General features: G+C 32.7%; 1 protein-coding gene across 1 annotated transcript; it reads right to left on the bottom strand.

Annotated features, from left to right (window-relative positions):
• Window positions 1–5632: 5632 nt before the first annotated feature.
• Window positions 5633–21594, bottom strand: ANKRD44 (Ankyrin repeat domain-containing protein 44). The gene is made up of 11 exons (XM_051208654.1): window positions 21356–21594; window positions 20884–21325; window positions 20742–20858; window positions 17412–17489; window positions 15761–15946; window positions 15485–15712; window positions 14359–14494; window positions 12755–13090; window positions 10221–10490; window positions 7353–7482; window positions 5633–6742 (listed from the first exon to the last, which is right to left on the bottom strand). Exons 5-11 carry the CDS (start codon window positions 15923–15925, stop codon window positions 6724–6726), a joined length of 1284 nt encoding a protein of 427 aa, XP_051073235.1. The 5' UTR covers window positions 15926–15946; window positions 17412–17489; window positions 20742–20858; window positions 20884–21325; window positions 21356–21594; the 3' UTR covers window positions 5633–6723.
• Between the last annotated feature and the right edge of the window lie 798 nt (window positions 21595–22392).

Genomic DNA, 22392 nt, shown 5'->3' with positions numbered 1-22392 from the left:
TATACTTCCATTAAATTTATTAAGTTTTTTGGTATTTTGATAGTCGAAATTTTGTTGAATTTTCGATTTATTGATGAGCTGTAAAAAAAAAGAAGGAACAATAAAGATTATTATTCAATAAAATAAAAATATTCATAAATGAATAAATATTTATTTCAATGGTTGAGGTCATGAGTCAATTGAAGCTAGATCACCATGGAAAACCTGGGAGCAGTGAGCATCCACGACCAAACCTCATGTGAAGAGTCCCACACTAGGACGAAACAACCATCCAGTGCTTCCAGGTTTTCCATGGTGGTCTAACTTCAATTGACTAATGATCTCAACCATTGAAATTACTATAATATCCACAAAAACCCCTTCTGATATGAATAAATGTTTTTCAAATAAAACTATTAATTAAAGCTAAATTATTCAGATTTTGATCAATTCTTAATTCGTCATATAATATGAAATATAGAGATCAATATTTGTCTAACTGATGATGTTTCAATGTTGAATTCGATAGAGTAAATGATTGGAAATGTTTTCTTTAGTCATTTAGACCCTTCTGAACTTTCTGAATTAATAGTCAACCATTATATCGTTAATCAAAGTATATATAGAGAGCTAACGACAACAAATATATTGAAATAAACTACTAACTACTGAAATCTTACTACTTTTTGATGGAAAAAGGATATCGAAACGGTTGTAATTCGTAAGTTTATCATTCGTATTCGTTTTAATCCAGGTTCAACTTGTATATACTTTACTATCAATTAACTAATATTGTAATTTCGTTATGATTCTAAATATAACTGTTAATTTATTCATTTGTTACTTCACCTATTATTGCTATTTGTGTATATTTTTCTAATACCTACACTAAATTACTATTTTTGCATTAAACAAAACTTGTTTCTATTATAACGGAACGGATATTATAAAATGTAGAACTGGTTCTTTTCAAATTATTATTCATTGTCATTTTGTTATTTAATTGTGAAGACACTAGATTACGGTATATGGGTTGATTCGTTAACTAGTGTTATGCTATTTACTATTCCTAATTTGTTGTAAGTTTATTATTCACAGTCTCTTCTATCCACAGCCACCTTTTGCTTGGTCATGTATGATTGTTAATTGTCATTTTGTGGTGTGATGTGATCTTGTATGTTTGTTTATAAATTACATCTACTTGAAATATAATATTCGTTGAGGTTGTTCACTAACCTCTGGACTCAAAGTTGGGGTAGAGAGAGAACTTGCGGAGTCGTGGACCAATAAGGACCTAGTAGTTGATTCAAGGTGATTGGTTCTAGTTGGAGGTGTAATTGGTCAACTCAGAGATACTATGTTAATTAGGATATTGATAGTGGTTTTTTAACGTGTTATTAGTCATAATCGTTTCACAAACAGATAAAATAACATAATTACTTCTTTCTCAATTAAACGTTCATGTAAAATATAGAAATTAATCGAACACCTTATCTGTAGGCGAATAAATTGGATACTTTTAGCGATTCAAACCATTATTTGAATAGGATCGCTAATATACTTCATAGTATCTAATATCCCGCTAGTTTATTGGTTCATAAACATAAACTTCCAACATTACCTACATTTTTAAAATTCCGTTTTTATATGAGAAGTTGAACCTTTGATATACTGATCGAAAACAAAATATTGTGGTATGTTACTGCATATTAATTATCACGTAAGAAATAGTTTAAAATATTATAAACGCACGTAATTGTCAGAGGAACCGGAATGACCTTCATTTAGCTTCATGGTTAGTGTAGCAACTTCTCGTCTTGACTCATCTAAACGTGACTCTAGTTTCTCTCGATAGATACGTTCACACTCCAATGTTGCTTTCAATTCTTCAATCTGTCTAAAAACAATAGTGTGTAGATGGATTTACAATTAATTATATCAGTCAGTTAAATAGCTTTTAGCTAGAAGAACACATTTTATGTTCCAGCTCCATGACTCTTTAGAAAGAAATGTTTTCATAACTTTATTGGTGAAGTTAACTTTGGAAATCTGCTGTCACCGTTATACTACTACCACACAAACTGTTTGGGCTACCAGTTCAATGAAATGTATTACACTCAGATAAATGGGTAAATAAATGCGTAGCATAATTGGTGAAACAAAAACACCTTATATTTTATCATGAGGCATTAAAGTTAGAACGGTAAAATAGGAGAAAGAACAACAAAATCAAGTATAGATATTCGATTTTCACGATTAAAAAATGTTTTTTTAGAATCTTCATTTATGATACATGCTCCTTCAGTATAAGCTATTTAATTGCAAATATATATGCTATTGTACAAGGATGCATGTTTATTTTCGGTGTAATCCATTCCATGACGTGATGTCAACATTTAAGAATTCAGTTAAACTTAGAGTTTGTTTATAAAATTGTCAGTGTGAAGAATTGTATGATAATGTACATACATCAATTTTTTACTGCTACTTTAAGAATTAAAAAAGAATTCTTGTGTTAAAGCGTAGTTCTTCCAAATCTGGACACTATACAATAAGTTTCTTACTATTAATCTCCTAAACATTATGTTATATATTGAATGGAACTGAATTCCATCAAACAGGTTGCATATGATTTGTACATACGATTTATAGTTAAACGCTTTTACAAAAAGCTATAAACATTTATCGGTCAGTTGTCTATTGTTAAATCTTAAGTTAGTTATCGTATGATCACTGTATATATAATTAAGTTACGAATTAGTTGACAGAGAACTCTTCTTAAGCAATGATACTATTCGACACAGTCCCAACACAGTCTCACATAGACAAAGATAGTGAAAAGATTCAAAATACTCTAAAATTCCCAGATGAAAATTCAAAAATTTTAGTCATGTATTTGACGTCTTACAAAGTGACTTATGTCAATATCAGGTTAGACAGAAGAAAAGAGGAAGACTGAGTTTATCAAACCTTTAAATCATCCTGAAATTTAAGTCAATACCTATACGCTTTTGACAGAAAAAGTCTCAATAAGGACACAAAAGATGTTTGAAATATAATGATTCATCTCTTTTGTGACAGTGAGGAAACAGCTAAGTTCATATAACAGGAGGCGAAACTGTTAGCATGCCAGATACCTAACTTTATCTAAACATAATCGCACAATTTTGGAGACCATAAAGAAGCCCGGATTATTCAGTAAAAAATTATCTAAGCTACTATTTTTCAGAACTGCCAATGGATCAACATTGACATTTTAAACATCAAGAGTTGCTTCGTAATCTAAAAGTTGAATTGAAATCATATTAAAAGATAAGGATTTTTAGAAAAGTAAGCGACAGTTTTCTACGAAATATCTCACTTTTAGTCTGAGTCATGTAGGAATATGCAACGTAGTTGTTTAAAGCAAATGGAATATGCATAATAGATTAGTAAATATACTGGAAGAAATGAGTCAAAACCAAATGTATTAACGCCCTACGTTCGTGAATGTTATGAATGACTGAAGTACACTTAACTTAATTTTACATTTAGAAGTCTAGATATTCATAATATTTGAATCTATGAAAGCAAAAATTAAGATCTATTCTTTTCTAAGATTCGGAGATAGGTAGCTTCTTCTTATTGTTTACAAGCAGTTGGAAGTACTGGCTGAGAAATCCTCTATAAGTGGTTTTCAAACAATTCTATATACCATATCTAAAGATGATACACAAAACCAAAATGGAACAAATGTGTATTTATTTCTACATTATTATAGATGCCTATTCATTTTAAACTATCCTAAAATTAGTTTACATGATTTTTACAGCAACCTGATATGTGATTGAGAACATAATTCTAAACAAAGAGTCAAATGCTCCCTAAATATCTTTTTTTTTATCAGCGAGCACATAAATTTGTTCATCGTTATAGATAAATTTTGTTGAATAATATCGATGTAAAATAGTAAGAAATCAATTGTTTCCAGGTAATTTACTGTTTGTAGTCTAGAATTTTCTTCATAGAAATTATCAAACAAACTATAACAAAGTGGGATATAGTAGATTTAGCTTCAAATATAACATTTCATATGAACTTATAAGGAATGAATAGAGAGACTTACTTTTCGTAATTTCTTCATAAAATTTCGTTTTATTCCAACAATAAATTTAAAAACAAAAATAACTTGATAGATTGATAAATAATAATAATGTGACTTTTGTTATAATATATTCAGGGAACAAAGTAAATCAGACTCTCATATGTAACTCATTTAACTTATATATATACCCATAGTTTGGGTGTTAGATCTATTGATAATATCCTTCTGCCCAAACTAATATGCGGAGTGTTTAGTTCTTAAAATGACCAAATGATTTTCAAGCCATTCCTTTGTCCATATAAATTTATGGAATTTTCAGTAGCAATAACAAAACCTATTGAAGCTTTGTAGTTTTGGGAAATTTATTGGTTTTTCAAGGCATTTGATCAGTTTTCCGATTTTAATCTTGTAGAAAGATCGTTAAATAACTTTATTTATCGAAGGATAAGTATATTGACGCTGAAAGTTTTCGCCTGAATCTTCTCATAGTCACAATTAGTTCTACAGATAATTTATTGCCTACCAAAAACTTCATCAACGAATTCAATTATAAGTTCGCAAGATTAAGTTATGAAACAATAATATGAGTACATCATGTATTGGAATCATTAATAATTTTAACATTCCTACTTTACCAATTAGTGGATTATTCAGTAAATCACCAACAAAATAATTTCTCTGTACATTTACTATAAACAATGTGAAAACTGATTGATTAAGGTATTGTATAAAATCAATGTGTAAAAAACGTGAACACTTGATGCTTTCTTTTAATATCGTCATTTTTATTAAGTGACGACAAAGAAAATTTCTGACAATTTTAAATGTTCTACGCAGTTTTATAAAGATTTTTTAATTTTCCATTTAATGTAATTTAAAAAAATAATAATAATAGACATCATTCATCCTCTAATTTCGCTCAGAAACTTGTAAGCATTCATCTTAATTCTGATTGCTCCGCCCCCCCCAATGGATTATAATCTTTGATTTACAAGCTAAGAACCTAATGCTTTTATTACTATGTCATTAATTCACAATAGATTGTATTTCTTTGATCTAATTATATTTCTAAATAATAATTTATTAACATAATCATTCAGAATGAATTGATATTCAGAAGAAGACTGGACCCCCAAATGCCCTGATATGGCCGAAAATGGGGAGAGTCAGCTCTCCCTCTCGAAATGCTCTCACATGGCCATGTACATACAACCACTGCCAGGGAATTCCTACTCACTGCCTCCTTGTGACAGCGGTGTTGTTTATGAAATTGAGGGGACGAAAAGCGAATGTCCGACGCTTTAACCGGGTTGATGGACATGAAGAGTCCACCTAGGGGAGTTGGAAAACCCTGATTCCAATCAGTGGTGCACATGGGCTTTAGTATCCTGAGGGAACAAATGGAGTATGAACCAATTATTAGTCACCGGCTTACGTTGCTCCACTGCCTTGTGGATCAGACCTTTAGGTCAAAGGCTCCGGGTGTGGCCCCCTAAGGAAACCACTTATTTCGGTTTGGGAACCCGGGCAGTATCACAGTCGTCACATAAGTAAATTGAGATTTGTGTGGCGTATATGTATCTGGTGCCTCTTTGTACAAATACCTATGTGTTCAAATATATAAATAAATAGATTACGCATATTTCACAGTAGCATATATCTAGATTTTAGATTTCAGTTAAATAGTTTTCATTATATACTTTGTTTATCTTGTATTAACACGTTGTCTTAACTGCTTATTCAGTAGATAAATGTTTTTAAATAGCATTGAAGTCGATAGTTGTATCACCAAAGATATTGATCCCATCATTTACCATATAAGTTGATAAGACGAATCAGTATAAATGAACAATTAACTACACGTCTTTGAAAAAAATTATCCTATATATCCTGGGTTGACAAAATCGTAAACACCAACTGATTAAATGTTACAGAGAGGGTATGGTTCCATATTGAAATTTAGTAAATACCAAAGGATGCAACAATTATGATTAGTTGAAGTTAGACATTAACACCGTTGAATGTCGGCTCAGTGGTCTAGTGGTTGAGTGCTCGCGCACGGAACCAGTAGGTCCTGGGTTCGAATCTCGCAGGGGTGAGGTCGTGGATGCGCACTGCTGAGGAGTCCCACAATAGGACGAGACGGCCGTCCAGTGCTTCCAGGTTTTCCATGGTGGTCTAGCTTCAACTGACTCATGATCTTAACCATTGAAATTACTTATGAAACTGTTAAGTAGGTCAAATAATATGCAACAAGTTTGAAGTGAAAAGCAGTCCAATAAAACGTGTTTATCATGAACGGAACAAATCCATCTCAGGCTGAGTGAGGTTTTCCTATTAAACAGTCACAAAATGAAGTGCAAGTTTAGTGATATTTTTAAGTTAGAATATGTCAGGCTAATTAAAATTATATGTAATTAAGTGACAAAAGGGAATCGGAGTATAGCTTACTTGTAGATAGCACAATTTTGTATAACTGTCTAGACTTGTCGTTAGGATGAGAGGAGAATTGTGATGAAGAGAATAAATGAGCACATCGATAATGACGTAAATAATGTGTTTAGTGAACAATAATTTGTTTAGCACACATATATGGAGTAACGATATACATTAAAACTGAAATCTAGTTAATTTCATTTTCTTAGTTTTTTTCAGTGGTTTCAAAACACTATGTTCATTCTATAAATGAATATGGGATGAAAAGTTATGTTCTAAAAAACAATCAACATCGCACCAATACATTCCTATTAACAAAGTAATATGAAACCATAAATCTAAAAATGATGACATCTCAGTACTATGATATCAAAAACAGCCTACAGCTCATGACACTTTCTAAATAAACCGAATTATCACCACCATTATTAAATCACGAATATTACTTGTTTTAAATTCCTATGATAGATTTTTGTCTATTGAAGGGTATAGGTAGTGACATGATATAAATTGAGGTGACACTTAACATTCTATTTAATAGTAACATATAGTCATATTGTTTCCCCCATTTTTTTGTGTGGATTGAATGCCTAAAAATATATGTACCGATGGTAAGTTCTTCCTTACTTCTTTTTATATCTCTCGTGTAGTAGTTATTTTTTTAATTAGAAACCTAGTTAATGGGTTAATAATTGCATAACTTTACATTATTTTATTTATTTCTGATGTACTGATATCTGAAGATCGACACAATTTTGCTTTAATGATTTATGAGATGTATCTTATATCTCTCAATTGACTTTGATCATATTCAACAGCTATATTAAATATACCTTTGGAAAAAAATACATACCGGCCGAGTTCATTCAAGGAATCGATTCTTTGTTTTTCTTCTTTCTCTATTGGACCATCCAGTTGCTTATAATCTGATTTAGCCAATTCTAACAGACGTTCTAATTTTTCAATTCTAATTTTAGCTCTACCTTTAATAATAAATAAAATGATATTTGTAACATGTATCGTTCTTTTAAGTGTTCGTACATTAAAAGGGTTGTATAGTGGCTTAAAAATAACTATCTACTAACGGTGAAAAATTTACACAAGTACTTGAACATTATTAATATTAAAAATTACATCTACCTATCGAATTATCACTAAAGTGATTGACCAAATAACTATGGATCTATGAAACTTATAGTTAGTGATAAACTATTCAAATTTTCACCTTCATTACTTTAAAATCACTAATCATCCAATAAAAAAGATTCTGTTTAGGGCACCACTATTACACCGACTTTTGTATTGGTCATTTAAATCTTCCCACTGACGTTTAGGACTGCAATGGATCAGAATTTTTTTGGCATAAGTTTGAAGCGAAAAGTACTGGGTTCTAGTCCCGGAGTGAACATCAACTCCAGGATGCAGGTACATTCAGCTGACGAGCCCACATTGGATGAGACGTACGTCCTGAATTCCACTGCTAGCCCCCACCCATCTCTGCTTACCATTATTATAGTTATTTTATGCAGACTGTGTATATACAGGCTTCATTTAAAGTAAAAGTTATAACAGTACACATTTTAACAATTTTTTCATTGTTCTAATGAATCGATCGATGTTAGACCATAAGTGAAAACATGGAAGCACTGGACAGTCGTTTCATCCTAGTATGGGGCTCCTCAGCAGTGAGCATACTGATAAATTTAACAACTGAAAATCAAATAACTCTTTCTTGAAAATCAGAAACTAAATATGATCCTAGGATATGGTAAGTATCAAGTCGACCAACCCAGTTAATATTCAAAATTCTAACTTTTAAGATTGGAAAATATAAATTAATAAGCTGAAAGATATTCCTAACCAGGTTTACCACCCATATATCTTTGTCAAGATCCATCCAATAACTTTTATTGTTATGTTAGATTTATGTATTCATCTTTAAGCATAATGCTAAACGTGTGCTTTTAATCTTCTTATACTTGCACATCTAGTTGGGCCAAGGGTTAGGAAGCACACAATTTTAAATTTCTTAGTATTCAGAAGAACACTTAGGAAAATTTTTCCCAGTATTATTTTAATATGTGATGAAGAAAAGGATAAATTTTCGTTCTAATCTTTGTGACATTGTTGGCCTGTATCTTTCAATATGAGATTTGTTATACTTTCTTTATTCTTCTGAAAACAGAATCCCGCTTTATTCAAAATCAATTATTACATAAGGATTTTATTTCAGACAAACTTTCAAGTAACCTTAATCAACTAACTAATTCCATACAATAATGTGCCTTGAACAAATATGACAATTGAAGTTGAATATTATGTATTGACTTCATTTTGGAGTTTTTACGTTGACTACCTGAAGACTTTAAAACAAGTTTAACATCAAAACATATAAAGACTAATACAATTTAACTAAATTTACAAACGACACTAACTGAAAAGAAAACAACATGATACATAATCAGAACGAGTAGAAATAAATGAATGGATGATAATGATGATGACAAGCTGTGCAGTTGTAAAATTATACAAATAGAATAAACTCCATTTTGCATTCTTTTTCTGACAAATACCAATCATTCAAGTACTTACGATCATTTGTAAATTTATTTTGAAATATTACCTCAGTTAGAACATGATTTAATCATATATGTAATTATTTTGTACTTCTTACAAGCTTTTGGTTAACTTACTTGTATTCACATAACCTGGGTTTAAAGTCACCACTTTCTTCAGTTTGAAAATAATGTCTTGTCAAAGTGCTTATCCTTTTCGACAGTATATTCAGCCACAAACCTTAAAGGTATATCACTTTTATATGGATGATGATAGACATGATAGTGAGTGTAAAACTGAAGACATATCAAGTATTATCTATTTCAAACAATTCATCTTTTAAACCTGAATTCTATGTGCAAAAAAGACACGTACAAACCATAAATATTCCATGGTTCTAACACCTGATTTTCATAAACGGCAGTTTCATTGGTAAAATAACCTTCTACTATTTTCAATCTCCTTGATTTCAATTGTTCGTTATTACCAACACATTTTCAATTTATTTTTTCGTCCTTTTCATACTCGTTAAATGGAAAATTGTTTTCTACACTTTTGATTTCAGCTCATTATCTTTAAAATTTCGATCGTTATGGAACTTCCCTTAACATATGATACGATATAATCGTCATCCCACTTTTCAATAGACTATTTTATTCGTAAATTAATTATAAATAGGAGTGTACAGCTTCAGTAAACGATATCGTTGAAAAGAAAATTCTCTTCGCTGAACTATCTTTAAGTGTTCATTTTCGCTTTGGTCAGAGGTGGATCAATTAATTAATTTTTTTAATGACGCTATCGGTTACTTTCGTTATATTTAAGTCTTTTAGAAGCTGTAGCATACGCGTTAAACTGCAGTGAATAGATGTGGTTAGATACATCCACTAGACAGAATGTCAGGAAGATCAATACGTAAAAACTCTACATTCAAGTGACTGAATTTCTCTAATCCAACAAAATTATGGATTTATCTTACCATCTAATCATCACTTAGAAAATACAATTGGATGGATGGTTTTTAGGATATTGTTTCCGATTACTAGAACGTAAGCTATCAAAGAATCTTAACTTGAAGCGCCTTCTAGCCTGAAAATCACTACTGTTGTCAAGTTTCAAAAACTTTAAAGATTTAGTCGTTATAAATCATAATAGTATCCATTACCGATTGCGCCATTTTTATCCACTATGAGTTGATGCGTTTTTTCACCTTCAGTATAACCAAGCGGAATATCAGTTGGTAAATCTGTAATATCTGAAATTTCTTCATTCTCATGTTCTCCATCAGATTTAGGTGATAAAAGTTTTAGCGCTCCTAACTGACCATACCTTCTAGCTACATCGGCTGGTGATTCACCCAGTTCATTTCTTAATTTTGGATCAGCACCGTTTTCTCGAAGCCACTGAATTATCTTCAGGTGTCCTTGACCAGCAGCTAAGCAATTTAAACAAATAGAAATATTTATTTGCACTTCACAGTGTTTGAAATTTACATTCACAATAAATATCATCAACATACAAATCTAACGAGGTAAACTCATTATATGAATTCAGACAAAACTGCCTATTCTCTCCCTTCCTCTTTCTTCTGGTGGTCGACTGGGTGAGAAGACCTCGACATCTGAGGGAAAACACGGAATACAATGGACAGCCCAGAACCAATTAGACGATTTGGACTTCACAGATGACCTAGCCCTCCTATCCCATACACACGAACAAATGCAGATAAAGACAGCCAGTGTAGCAGCAGTCTCTGCATCAGTAGGCCTCAGCATACACAAGGGGAAAACTAAGGTCCTCAAATACAACATCGAGAACAGCAATCCAATCACTCTTGATAGTGAAACTCTGGAAGATGTAGAATCATTTACATACCTGGGAAGCATGACCGATGAACGAGGAGGATCAGATGCTTACGTAAAGGCAAAGATTGGCAAAGTGAGGGCCACATTCCTACAATTGAAGAACATATGGAACTCAAAAAAACTTTCAATCAATATCAAAGTGAGAATCTTCTATACGAACGTCAAGACAGTTCTACTGTGTGGAGCTGAAACTTGGAGAACTACTACAACCATCATCAAGAAGGTACAAGTATTTATAAATAGCTGTCTACGCAAGATACTCAACATCCATTGGCCGGATACCATCAGCAACAGCCTTCTGTGGGAGAGAACAAACCAGCTTCCAGCTGAAGAGGAAATTAGGAACAGACGATGGAAATGGATAGGACATACATTACGCAAATCGTCAAACTGCATCACGAGGCAAGCCCTGATTTGGAATCCTGAGGGAAGGCGGAAAAAGAGGAAGGCCAAAGAACACATTATGTCGAGAAATAGAAGCAGATATGAAGGGGATGAATAACAACTGGAAAGAGCCGCAAATGATTGCCTAGGACAGGGTTGGATGGAGAATGAAGGTGAGCGGCCTATGCTCCTTCACGGGACATTCACATACCATTGCAGCTCAGTTTGTAGTGGACAAGAAAACGAGCGGGGACAATCGAATACGCTTACACGCGAAATTACAGAATATCTCTCTAAAATCTAAGAACCATACAGTAAATACTTAATTTGCAAAATATCAATCAATCGTTTTAAACTTGACTGTTCCTTCTGAAAATATCAGTCCATCCTCTCAGATTTCATTGCTCATGCATTTTATACCAATTGAGTTCACTTCCCGTTCTTTCCTTATCGATCTTCTACTGAAATACATTTTATGCCTGACCATCATTATATATTACTTATATAAATATAAGTAGCCCACACAACAAGTTTAGTAATTGTTGGAAATAGTATCTTTTAACGAACCATTGATGAGAGGTTTAACAATAAATAGTATTCTAATAAATTTAATAAATATTCAAAAAGTCTTGAAAAAATTATTACATAATTAAATACTTTTCTTGGATATTTTTAAGAAATTTTGTGCCTTTTGTGATTTCATTTATTTACATTATAATATAAAGATTCACTTAATACAATAATGAAATCTCATCAAAACAATCATATTAAGTTACATTCAGAGATTCATAACATTTATGTCAATTTAAATAAGTACGATTACGAAAGAAAGTGCAAAGCCATCTCTGACTTTATGATAAACATTGAAATATATAAAAAGAGGTTAATATGGTAGTGTCAGAAGGAACAAGATACATTCATCATTTATTTTTAAAATGTGCCTCATTAGTGAATAACTATTATTGTGTAAATTTAACTTTTAATGTCATTCATTAACAGCTGAATAATTGTTCTACAAAATGTAGTAACACTTTTAAAATAACCACTGAGAAACCATTATATGGCTGATATTAATAATATGGTGATTTAATTTTTTAAGTAATAGGTTGTTAAGTAGAAGAATTCCCTGTGGTATACGTGTTAATAGTAAATAAGTAAATAACTCTCAGTATAAGTAAGATAATCTACCACTAAAATATACGATGCAGACTGAGCATTTTAGTGTTAAAATATCTTACTTATACTGAGAGTTATTTGTTTACTTACTATTAACACTTATACCACAGGGAATTCTTCTACATAATAACCTATTACTGTAAACGTTAAATCACCATATTATTAATATCAGTCATACAATGGTGTGGCAACATGAATCGATGCATATGTGTACCTGGTTCTACGTTGTGGCTAACTGACTGACTGAGGTATTCTGTTAAACAATATAGTTTACCTTTGTGTAATGGTGTTGCACCCTGTTCATCTCTTTCATCTATCTTTACAGTCCCTGACTCTATTAAAACACGTAGTTGGATTAAGTCCCCAGAATAAGCTGCAGCATGTGCTGGAAACGCCAATGTCTCTGAGTATTCTGATCCTCTATGGAATGTCTGTTCTGTTTTGATTTTATTTATATACGATTCAACATCGTTTTTCAAAAATCGTTTAGCTAGAGCTTCAGCAGTTTCTCCATGATCATTGGGAGTGTCGAGTATGTACAATGGAGTTTGGACTTGACTCATTAAGTACTGTAACACAGGTAAATGGCCTTCCATTGCTGCTAGATGAGCTAAAATTCACACAAGCAAACAAAAACCTAATTATCTGTGTATTTTGAATACTCAGTAAATAGAATAAACTGTAATTAGTTAGAAAGATTAATTTTGACATTAGTTTCGATGCAATAATTTCTTACATTATTAGTGTATATTTGGACTAAAGATTGTTTTAGATAATTTTCGAAAATAATAATTTGTGGAAAGGATATAAAAATAAGAAATCATACTAATGGATAAGATACAATTTTCATGATATATGATGATTTGTTTAACGAATTTACCTAAATTTTAAGTATTAAAAATATCAATGTTTATTGATATAATGGACATGGTTTTGTATAGTGAAAGTAAATAGACGAATAAAAACGTTTGTCAACAACTACGAAGACGAGTACAAGTTGTAACATTATTTTTGTAAAGACAAAGATGTCACTGAGCATCTGTTACAATGTATATCTTGTTCCGTTTTTTTATATGGTAAAGCTTTACTGAAACCGATATAAACTATTTATTAAACAGCCTAAAATTTGACATTTTATTAGGATTTGATTACTGCTTTACATGAAAGCTTTGCAAGTTTTATTTATGTCAGAAGGTGAAAGAAACTGAGAATTAAAACAGTAATTCGATCCAAGAAGACCGTTCAACCACAAATAAAGGTATATTCAATCATCGACTGATCATTCCAAACAATGGAAACAGTTTGCCAAATCCATTCATTGCTAAAACGTATGTGACGACGAATCCTCCAAAGTAGCCTATTAATAAAAAGTACTTTTTTGCTAATAGAAAATTTCTACGATCGATTATTCTGAACACCACATTATCAGGGTACTTATAACCCTATCTGACTGGTTTACACATTAGAGATACTTTACATAACCACTGATTTAATGAGGGTCTTTAAAAAAAGTTTTGTTCAGAGAAGATACAGGCTTCTAACTAAGACGTTACGGAATCAGTACTACAAATCGCAAATTGGATACACTTATAAAATTCGTGCCATTAAAAATATAGTAGGGTTCACCGATGAATTAGGCGACTCTAGATTTCATCACATATGATACCAGAGGTAAATAATATTAAATGATTGTGAACTAGTGCAGAACAATATCGTGCGGTTTTTACTTGGTGGAAGTATTTTTTTAAATAGCTAAATCTGCGCAAACTAAGTGGTTGTGTGCGATCTCAATGTTGATGCTCATTAATTAAAACACCGTTCTAAATCAAAAACTAAGATTTTTATTACTTTTATCTGGGTTATATAAACTAAATTTACCAGCATTGTTTCCAGCTTTGTCAGTGTCCTCTATTCGCAGGTCCCACCTGAGTAACAGTTGGACACATCCTAGTCGTCCGTGAAATGAAGCTGCATGTAACATTGTCCATCCATTAATATCCACTGTTTCAAGATCCTAAATATGAATAAACGAGAAGTAAAAGTCTCGATCATGTGATTAAATGGTTTGATACGTCTTGCAGTTTTCATGAGTTCATGAAAGCCTTGTACGATGTCTGTCAAAGTATCTTGGAAAAGTTACTGTTCTCTGAGCTTGATCTCACAATAAGCAAGCCTTTCATTTTACCGATCAATCTCCAGCTACCACCAATATACGCTGGAGCACAAAGAAAAATTGAACGATTTCCTATCTGCCTAAACTTATGCAAACTTCACAAGATGTATTAAGAGTCCTTAAATTTTAAAGCCAGCACGAAAATAATTGATCGAAAATGAACTCATCATTATCACGTGTAATGAACATTCGAACTTTATTCACTATCCAGAATACACACAATTATCATCATAAGCAAATACACTTCAAATAACATGAGTGAGTCTTTTGGGATTTCTGTTGCTGCCTCCAAAACTAACAATGGCCCATGATGCGATATAAAATCTGCAATGAAATATACCCTTGAATATACATCTACAAATTTTCCACTAAAATCCTGATCTATGAATTTGTGATAGATGTGATGTTTGTATCTACTGATAGCCTCTCTATATATTACTACTAGATTCTTTCAAACTAAATGCAATTCATCAAGATTTTCTAAAAACATTTTCTCGTCTTCGTTCGTTGAGTTGCTTCTGACCTCTAATAAATTCAAGACAAATTCAGAAGACTTTTATCTTACCACCTCCAAGTAACACGAGGAGGTGTACTAGTTTGTGATATTTCAATCGTTGTACAGTGCATCGAATAATTAAACTTCATTTTTGGCCATCAGTGATATATCTTAGTATAGTGTAATAGGAAAGAACCCAAGACATGAGCTTCTGGAAATCCCATGTCGAGACATTGAAAGACAGAGAAGCCTACTTATTTTCGAGGGTAAACTTTGAGGTGGCTATTAAAACAAATCATTAAGAGATAGCGGATGACAACAAAAGGTGAACTTACAGCACCAGCGCGTAGAAGGGTTAAAAGGCTACCGGAATTTCCATGTATTGAGGCCAGATGGCCAGGAGTCTGACCGTATTTGTCTTTAACAGAGACACTCACACCTCTGTCAACCAGTGACTGAATACATTTCTCATAGCCTCGGATGGCAGCTATATGAACGGCTGTCCAACCATTTTTAGTCACCAATGAAGGATCAGCATTTTTCCACAGTAGATATTGTAGAATCTTAGTGGAGAAATCAGATGCTTACTCAAATACCAGATCGTCTGTTACCTCTATCGCACCTACGTTGGCAGCCCAATGTAAAGGTGTAAACGAATGTTTATCTACTTCATTTACACTGGCTCCACTCGAAATCATTCCTTTGAGTGCCACAAAATCACCTCGTTTCACTGCAGTATGGATTGTTTCCTGCTCATCCATGCTTGCAATGGTCATGTTCTAGATATTTTTGACGGTCTATAAAAGAAAAAAATGGTATATTTTTTAAAGTATCATAACGACAAAACAAATTGGAGTTTTCAAAGATTTCATACTAAATAAGGATGAAAGGTCTACCAGAATCAGAATAAACTATATTTCTGTAGCGTCGCTAAAGGGACTTGAAATAAAGTTATTAAAAACAGCAAACTAGTATTGAAAACACGGTTATCCTTAAGAACCGAAATGTATGTAATTTAACTGTTAAGTCATTTTTCATTTTACTAATAGTTCATCAACTGTTTCCCCAACAAACAGAATTTTTAGCTTCAAACATTCTGTATCATCTGCGAATTTTGCGTTACTAATAATTTTTCATCATTGCTAGGTTAAAGACTGGATATTTTGTATACAATAATGCTATCTATAACTACTCCATTCACTATATTTCGCGAGGAAAAAAGCGTAATGCGGTTGTATCCAGTGTGGAGAAGACCTACATATGAGTATTTAGATGTTTTAATATAAAATATAATATCCCGATTTCATGAAAAATGAATATGAAAAGTTACTGCATCGTTCTAAATTTCTTGCTTCATTGCAAAACTCCCGGACAAAAAATGGTTTTAACGGAATTATTTACGGAATAAACCCTTCAACTTATGCACATCAAACGTATTCATTTAAGATATATTTAAATAATGGTAGAGAATGTGTTGATATTAATGCTTCTTAGGTCGTTATATTTATACAGACACAACTATTAGAACTTTGAATCCTCCATTTCTGAATTTATAGGCCTTGCAAACAGCATGTAGGCAGACATAAACTATGGTAAATATGGAGGCTATATCTCCCACAGCTACAAATATTTCCACTAACATAGATGGGACCATTGTTTATCAAGACATATTTGACTGAACATCGGCCCATTTAAAGTAAAATCTTCACAAAAAAGTCACTCATCTCATGAAACTAAAATGTACGTCGCTTCTAGACTTCTACGCTTTTTTTATCCCACAACCTTGAGCATCTTAGTTGAGGACAGTCATATGAAGCAAAAAAAGAAACAAAAACGAATTTCGGGGAAATCCTTACAAACGGTTGATATGAATATAGGAATCAGTGCGCCAAATTTTCGTTTCTTATTCTAACAATTCCACTTCTGTAATAAATACATTGAAATCATCATTTTTACATCCCACAACATGTCTTATTTTCCACAAAATAAATACCCGGTGTTTTACGTGTTTAAGACAGGTTTTAGATGTAAAATTTCGAGTGAATTTCAAGTGTCTAGGATTTACTGCATTCTTTAGATGCCTGTAAACTACCATAGTCGTTGCTAAGACACAAACGATTATTCGAATCATCGATCTGTCCTTTTAATGTGTTAATCAAAGCTTAATTGCTGATCTTTTACATTTTCTAAAAACTTTAATTTAATCGTTTTTTCGAAGAGTTCATTACATATAGATAGTAAAAAATAAGTGAAAACACTCACACGAATCAAGAGATTGTCCCAATTCTTTTAATCCTGCGGGGCTTTATGCACATGTAAACGTTGATCTATTGGTATGAACTAACAAAAACAATGAAAGATTACTTTCTAAAGCGTAATATGTAATATCTTTGCAACAAAGTATCACGGTGCCAGTATTATAAACATTATGTGTGAAGTTGACTTTTTAACACGCGTGTTATTTAAAGAGGAAACTAGGGACGGGCAGACCGGTAAGCCATTGGTTTCGCGTACGTTTTACATTATGTCGCGGACTTTTTGTGTCGTTATTTATTAGCTATTAACAACACTTTTTCCGTCACACGTCAATTTTCGTAATGTTTGTGCTTTTTACATAGCTTTTATCCTAGTTTATTAGTAATTTGACGTATTTGTTGCTCACAACCTGAATGTTTAGTCAGCCTAATGTTGTTATTTGTAGCAATACAAATTCAAGCAGGTAAAATTCAATTTTCTTCCAGTCAAAAATAGATCGCAAACAGAGTTTTAGGAAAATAAGCTTTAAAACCTCTTAGATTATGGTGATGATCAACATGGATGTTGGTAGTTATTTATAAAATGTAGGTTGAGGCAATTAAGCGTTAAACTATTTATCAATATTATATAACTTGCTAATATACAGCCATGCACAAATATATCCATCATAAACATAATCGTTTTAGACTGAAGTGACACAATTATGTAACGCATCTGAGAAAAATTACGTAACAATTGACGTTGATTCTTCTCTATCCGCTTTCTGAGCGTATACAGGAACAGTGTATAACACTACTGGAAGTATCACATCAAGTAGTCACATATTCTTCATAAGTAAAACGATGGGTGTTTGTTTTGAGCATGGTAACTAAACCATGTCGTAATTAATACCAAATCATGATGTGTCTGTTGTAGGGTTTACGAATGAACTTCTGTAAACAGAATCCGCAATCACTGACCAAACTATGAACAAATTTCCAGTGCATATTGTCGAGTTAGTAGTTGTTTGTAAAATGTAGGTTGAAGCAATTAAATTAAGCGACTGGCATCATAAACATGGTATAAATTAAACTAATAACATAGTGAGGCGTTCATAGTTATATGATGGGGATTTGAAGCTCTCAGTTTTTGATATGATACAGCTCTAGAAGAACTAGAACCAAATAACAAGTATTAATGAGTTAATTCTTGGATTCCTACTACATTGCAGGCTGACTGGGCTAAAGTCCAAAGTAATTTAGCCCAAATACGTTGTGAAAAGTGAACGAGCAATAGAATCCAAATAACAAATTTCTAGCATTCATATCTCCTTTGTGGCCACGGAACTTAGCAATGAGACAAACATTGATGAAGTCACAAAATTTTGTATAAGATCATTTGTAAAGATAAATAACGTTTAATCTGGAAGACAAAATAATTAATAGATGGTCGATTCTTACCAACAGCGAGCACGTACTACATAGGTACATGTTGCTTGTGGCTATCCTGACGAGTAGACATTAACGTTCTTTTCTAATTGTCTATTAGTTGTGGTTATGTTATTCATCTATTTACCCATATCAGTGTTATATACAAAAATGAGCCGTTAAAGCATTTGCATTTCATTCACCCCTTCAATCATGGTGGTGTTGAACTTGGATTTTCATAGCTATTTGTAAAATGCATGTTGAAGCAAGGAAATGTGTATAACATTACTATAAGTGCCACATTAATGAGTCACATTTCTTCATAAGTCGAACGATGCGTGTATGTTGTGAGCATAGTAACTAAAGCAAGTTTTAAGTAACACTAATTTATGACGTGTTTGTTATAAAGATTACCAATGAATTTCTATTAACGGTATCCAAAATCTTCGAATGAATAGCACTCTTTACAAGTGAGACAATTATGTGTACATTCTGTTACCTGCTATTTGAATAACTTGTTGTATTTGACACTCATAATTAAGTTTAACTGTTTGTTTTTCAGAATTGTATGAATCTATGATTACGGAAAATCATGTGGAAAACTAGTTTACAATTTTACGACAACTTTTATATTGTCTACTGCCATGTTCGATCGTCTAATGAATTATTGAAATATAAATATAACAACAATACTCATTGTTTTACACTATGAATCCTGTAAGTATGTATAACTATAGTCTAAATAAAGCCAGAACAAATATTGATGCAAAATAATATGAATGCATTATATTTCGTGGTTCCTCGTAAGCTGCATATAACCAAATATGTATTAGAATTTAACATTGAGGTAAGAAATAGTACAAGAAAAAGTAAATAATTGGAATGACCTAGGTTGTCAACAATAACTATATATATATATATATATATATATGTAAGGACAGGTCAAAGGTTATTTGGTGTTAGAATTAAGGAAACACTAAGGATGGCTGGTGTGATAGTCGAGTGGAGTTCAGACATAGATAAGACAAATGTGTGACCATTTTAGAGGTAATGAAGGATTCTTGGGATTAAAAACTGATAATATAATTGGATAGAGTTTGAGGAGTTCACATAATTTAAGAGGACCAAGTGAGCAAAAACGTGTGAGTGAAAGGTGGTTTAAGAATTCGGTAATGGGAGAGGAATATAACACAATTTTTTCCAATTATTGCGTAACCCGTCTTATCAGGGAATTAACTGCATGAAATTATTGTCTAGTTCGGTACTAATACTAATTTGATAATAGACTTAGTCCGACAACGGTAAATATGTGATACGGTTGCTTAATATGTAAGATTATACGTGGAAGTCGCATCACTGTGTAAAGTAACTCATCTTTTTGTCACAGTTAACAGTGACATAACGCTACGTTCTAACGAAACTTAAAAAACTGATGCAGTATTACAAGTTCTTAATCCTCACAGAAAGTTACTTGTTAGCTTTATTGGCATACCGCTCCATGAGAATAGGAAGAAGAGAAAAATAAAAATTATGCACAAGTTTATTAGATCATCATTGATAATGAGTCAGAAAAACAACTTTACAATTTGTTATTGATAATTCCAAAAAAGTAATTGTTGACGTTTTTCTCAACTTCCATCGCGAAACGTTCATCATATTTCTGAATTGTGTTGTCTGTAAAGTCTTTAGCGTCGTAGAATGCTCATATACTCATCACTCAGTCTCGGTAATGAAATTGTTGTATTACTTTTTAAGTTCTGCGTATCATCTAACTTCCATCTACTTCAATGCCTAAGAATTTGATGGGCTATAAAGTTTATAGTCCGTATGTGATTAAGCTTATCTGTAATAGTTCGTCATTTAGCATAAGCCAGTAGCATATGGCGACAAAAATATCGGCACGTAAGAAATATTTTGCAGTTGCACTCACATTGTTTATATCCACCTCGTAATGCTGTCCACAGTCCACCATGAACAACCAGACGACATCCTCATATTCGGCATAAACGAAACACACATTTTTCAGTTTGCTTACGCGCCGTACAACCTGAAATATACTTCTATACACTTACCTGTGGAGAGTTTAGCTTTCATAGTCTTCACATCGGCAGCAGTGACCTGTCTACCAGTCCTATCTTTGACAGTTTTTATTAGTTCATACGTTGATTGAGACTGCAATATGACCGGCTTCAAATTTTATTTTCCTTTGGACGACAATCTTCTAGTCGATGGGCCACAAACCATCCACGAACTACTACAAGGATGATTGTGCAGCATCTTATATGATAACATATCCTTCCTCTTCCAATCTTACGCGGAACCTCAATTGGCAGTTAATAATTTTAGACCTTGAACGTCACATATTAGTTACAGTTCTCACGGTTTTTGATTCATTTTCAGACCTTCTGATTTACGCTTATGACCGAATGTGCAATGAAATGTCACAAAAAGGTATTTGAACCTGACATCCTTGAGCAATTTGCTTTCTGTGTGGATATAATGAATATGGGTAATCTGAGAACAAATAAAATTATTCTTTCATACTTTTTAAAACTGTTCTATCGAACTATAGAAGTCATCCTAGCTTGTGAAATGCTTGTTCAGCATGATACGTTGAGAAGCATCGCTTAAGTCGACTGAAATGTCACATGAACATGAAACACTACAAACAGCAATCATTGATCATTAAAAATGTATTCCTTGAAACAATAATAACTGAAGGAAGTACTACACATATTTAAGACTTACTGGTGACTTGACATTTCGTTGAGGTCTACTACAGCCGTTGGGATCACAGATCAGCTGACAAAGCAACAACAGAGCCAACGTGTACACTACAAAACAAAGAATGCTAAATTATTGCTTTTGAAAGTTATTTTGTGCTTTTCAATGCAGCAAAAGATGACTTAAATATGAAAAAATTAGTACTCATGAAACCCAACAAACCCGCGGTAATTGAAATACGGGATGACCGCCTCTCGTCAGACTGTTCAAGGTCGTGGAAACGAAATGGCGGGCAGCTTTGATGGAGTCTGAAGTTTTTCCTGCGCCTATTTTTCTTTACTGAATTAGTCATCAAGACTACTGTTTTCAACTTAATTGAGTTCACATCAGTTAATATAACCGCCAAGAGTGTTGTTTCTTTTCTAAACTAAAGTAGCACCAGTATTTTTCGAGTACATTAGTTCTTTTTGTAATTGTGTGCTCTTTTGGACCTAACAATTTACAATTTCCGACCTTTACCGGTCGTCAAGGTTTTGATTTCCTGATATTTTCTGTGTCTAGTTTTGAAAACCCACTCATAACTGGAAAATTCCGAAAAAGCAATCGCCAATGCCCAAGCTATCCATACATTGGGAAAAGTGTCATGCGGCGCAATGAGAGAAAATTATGGTACCATGATGATTGCACGAGTATAACGCTCGCGGCTTTCAGACAGTTTATTAAAAATAGTTGCGCATAGTTGATCCAGCAATGCATTTCGGACGCAAACAGCTTGCTATCCGAAGCCATTGCAAGGGTGAAGGCCGTTCAAAAGAGTATAACATGCGAAATCGTGAGAAATTCAAATGACACTCGCT

Source organism: Schistosoma haematobium, chromosome 1, assembly GCF_000699445.3.
Source record: "Schistosoma haematobium chromosome 1, whole genome shotgun sequence".
Classification (NCBI taxonomy): Eukaryota; Metazoa; Platyhelminthes; class Trematoda; order Strigeidida; family Schistosomatidae; genus Schistosoma; species Schistosoma haematobium.
This window is presented reverse-complemented; position numbering and strand designations above follow the sequence as displayed.

Excerpts from the sequence above, each read along its gene's own strand:
- ANKRD44 (XM_051208654.1), bottom strand. The coding sequence starts at position 15,925 with ATGACCATTGCAAGCATGGATGAGCAGGAAACAATCCATACTGCAGTG. Across the intron at positions 13,091-14,358 it reads CAAAGCTGGAAACAATGCTG|CTCATCTAGCAGCAATGGAA; the intron begins GTAAATTTAGTT and ends TGTGAATTTTAG. Across the intron at positions 7,483-10,220 it reads GGATAAAAATGGCGCAATCG|GTAGAGCTAAAATTAGAATT; the intron begins GTAATGGATACT and ends TTATTATTAAAG.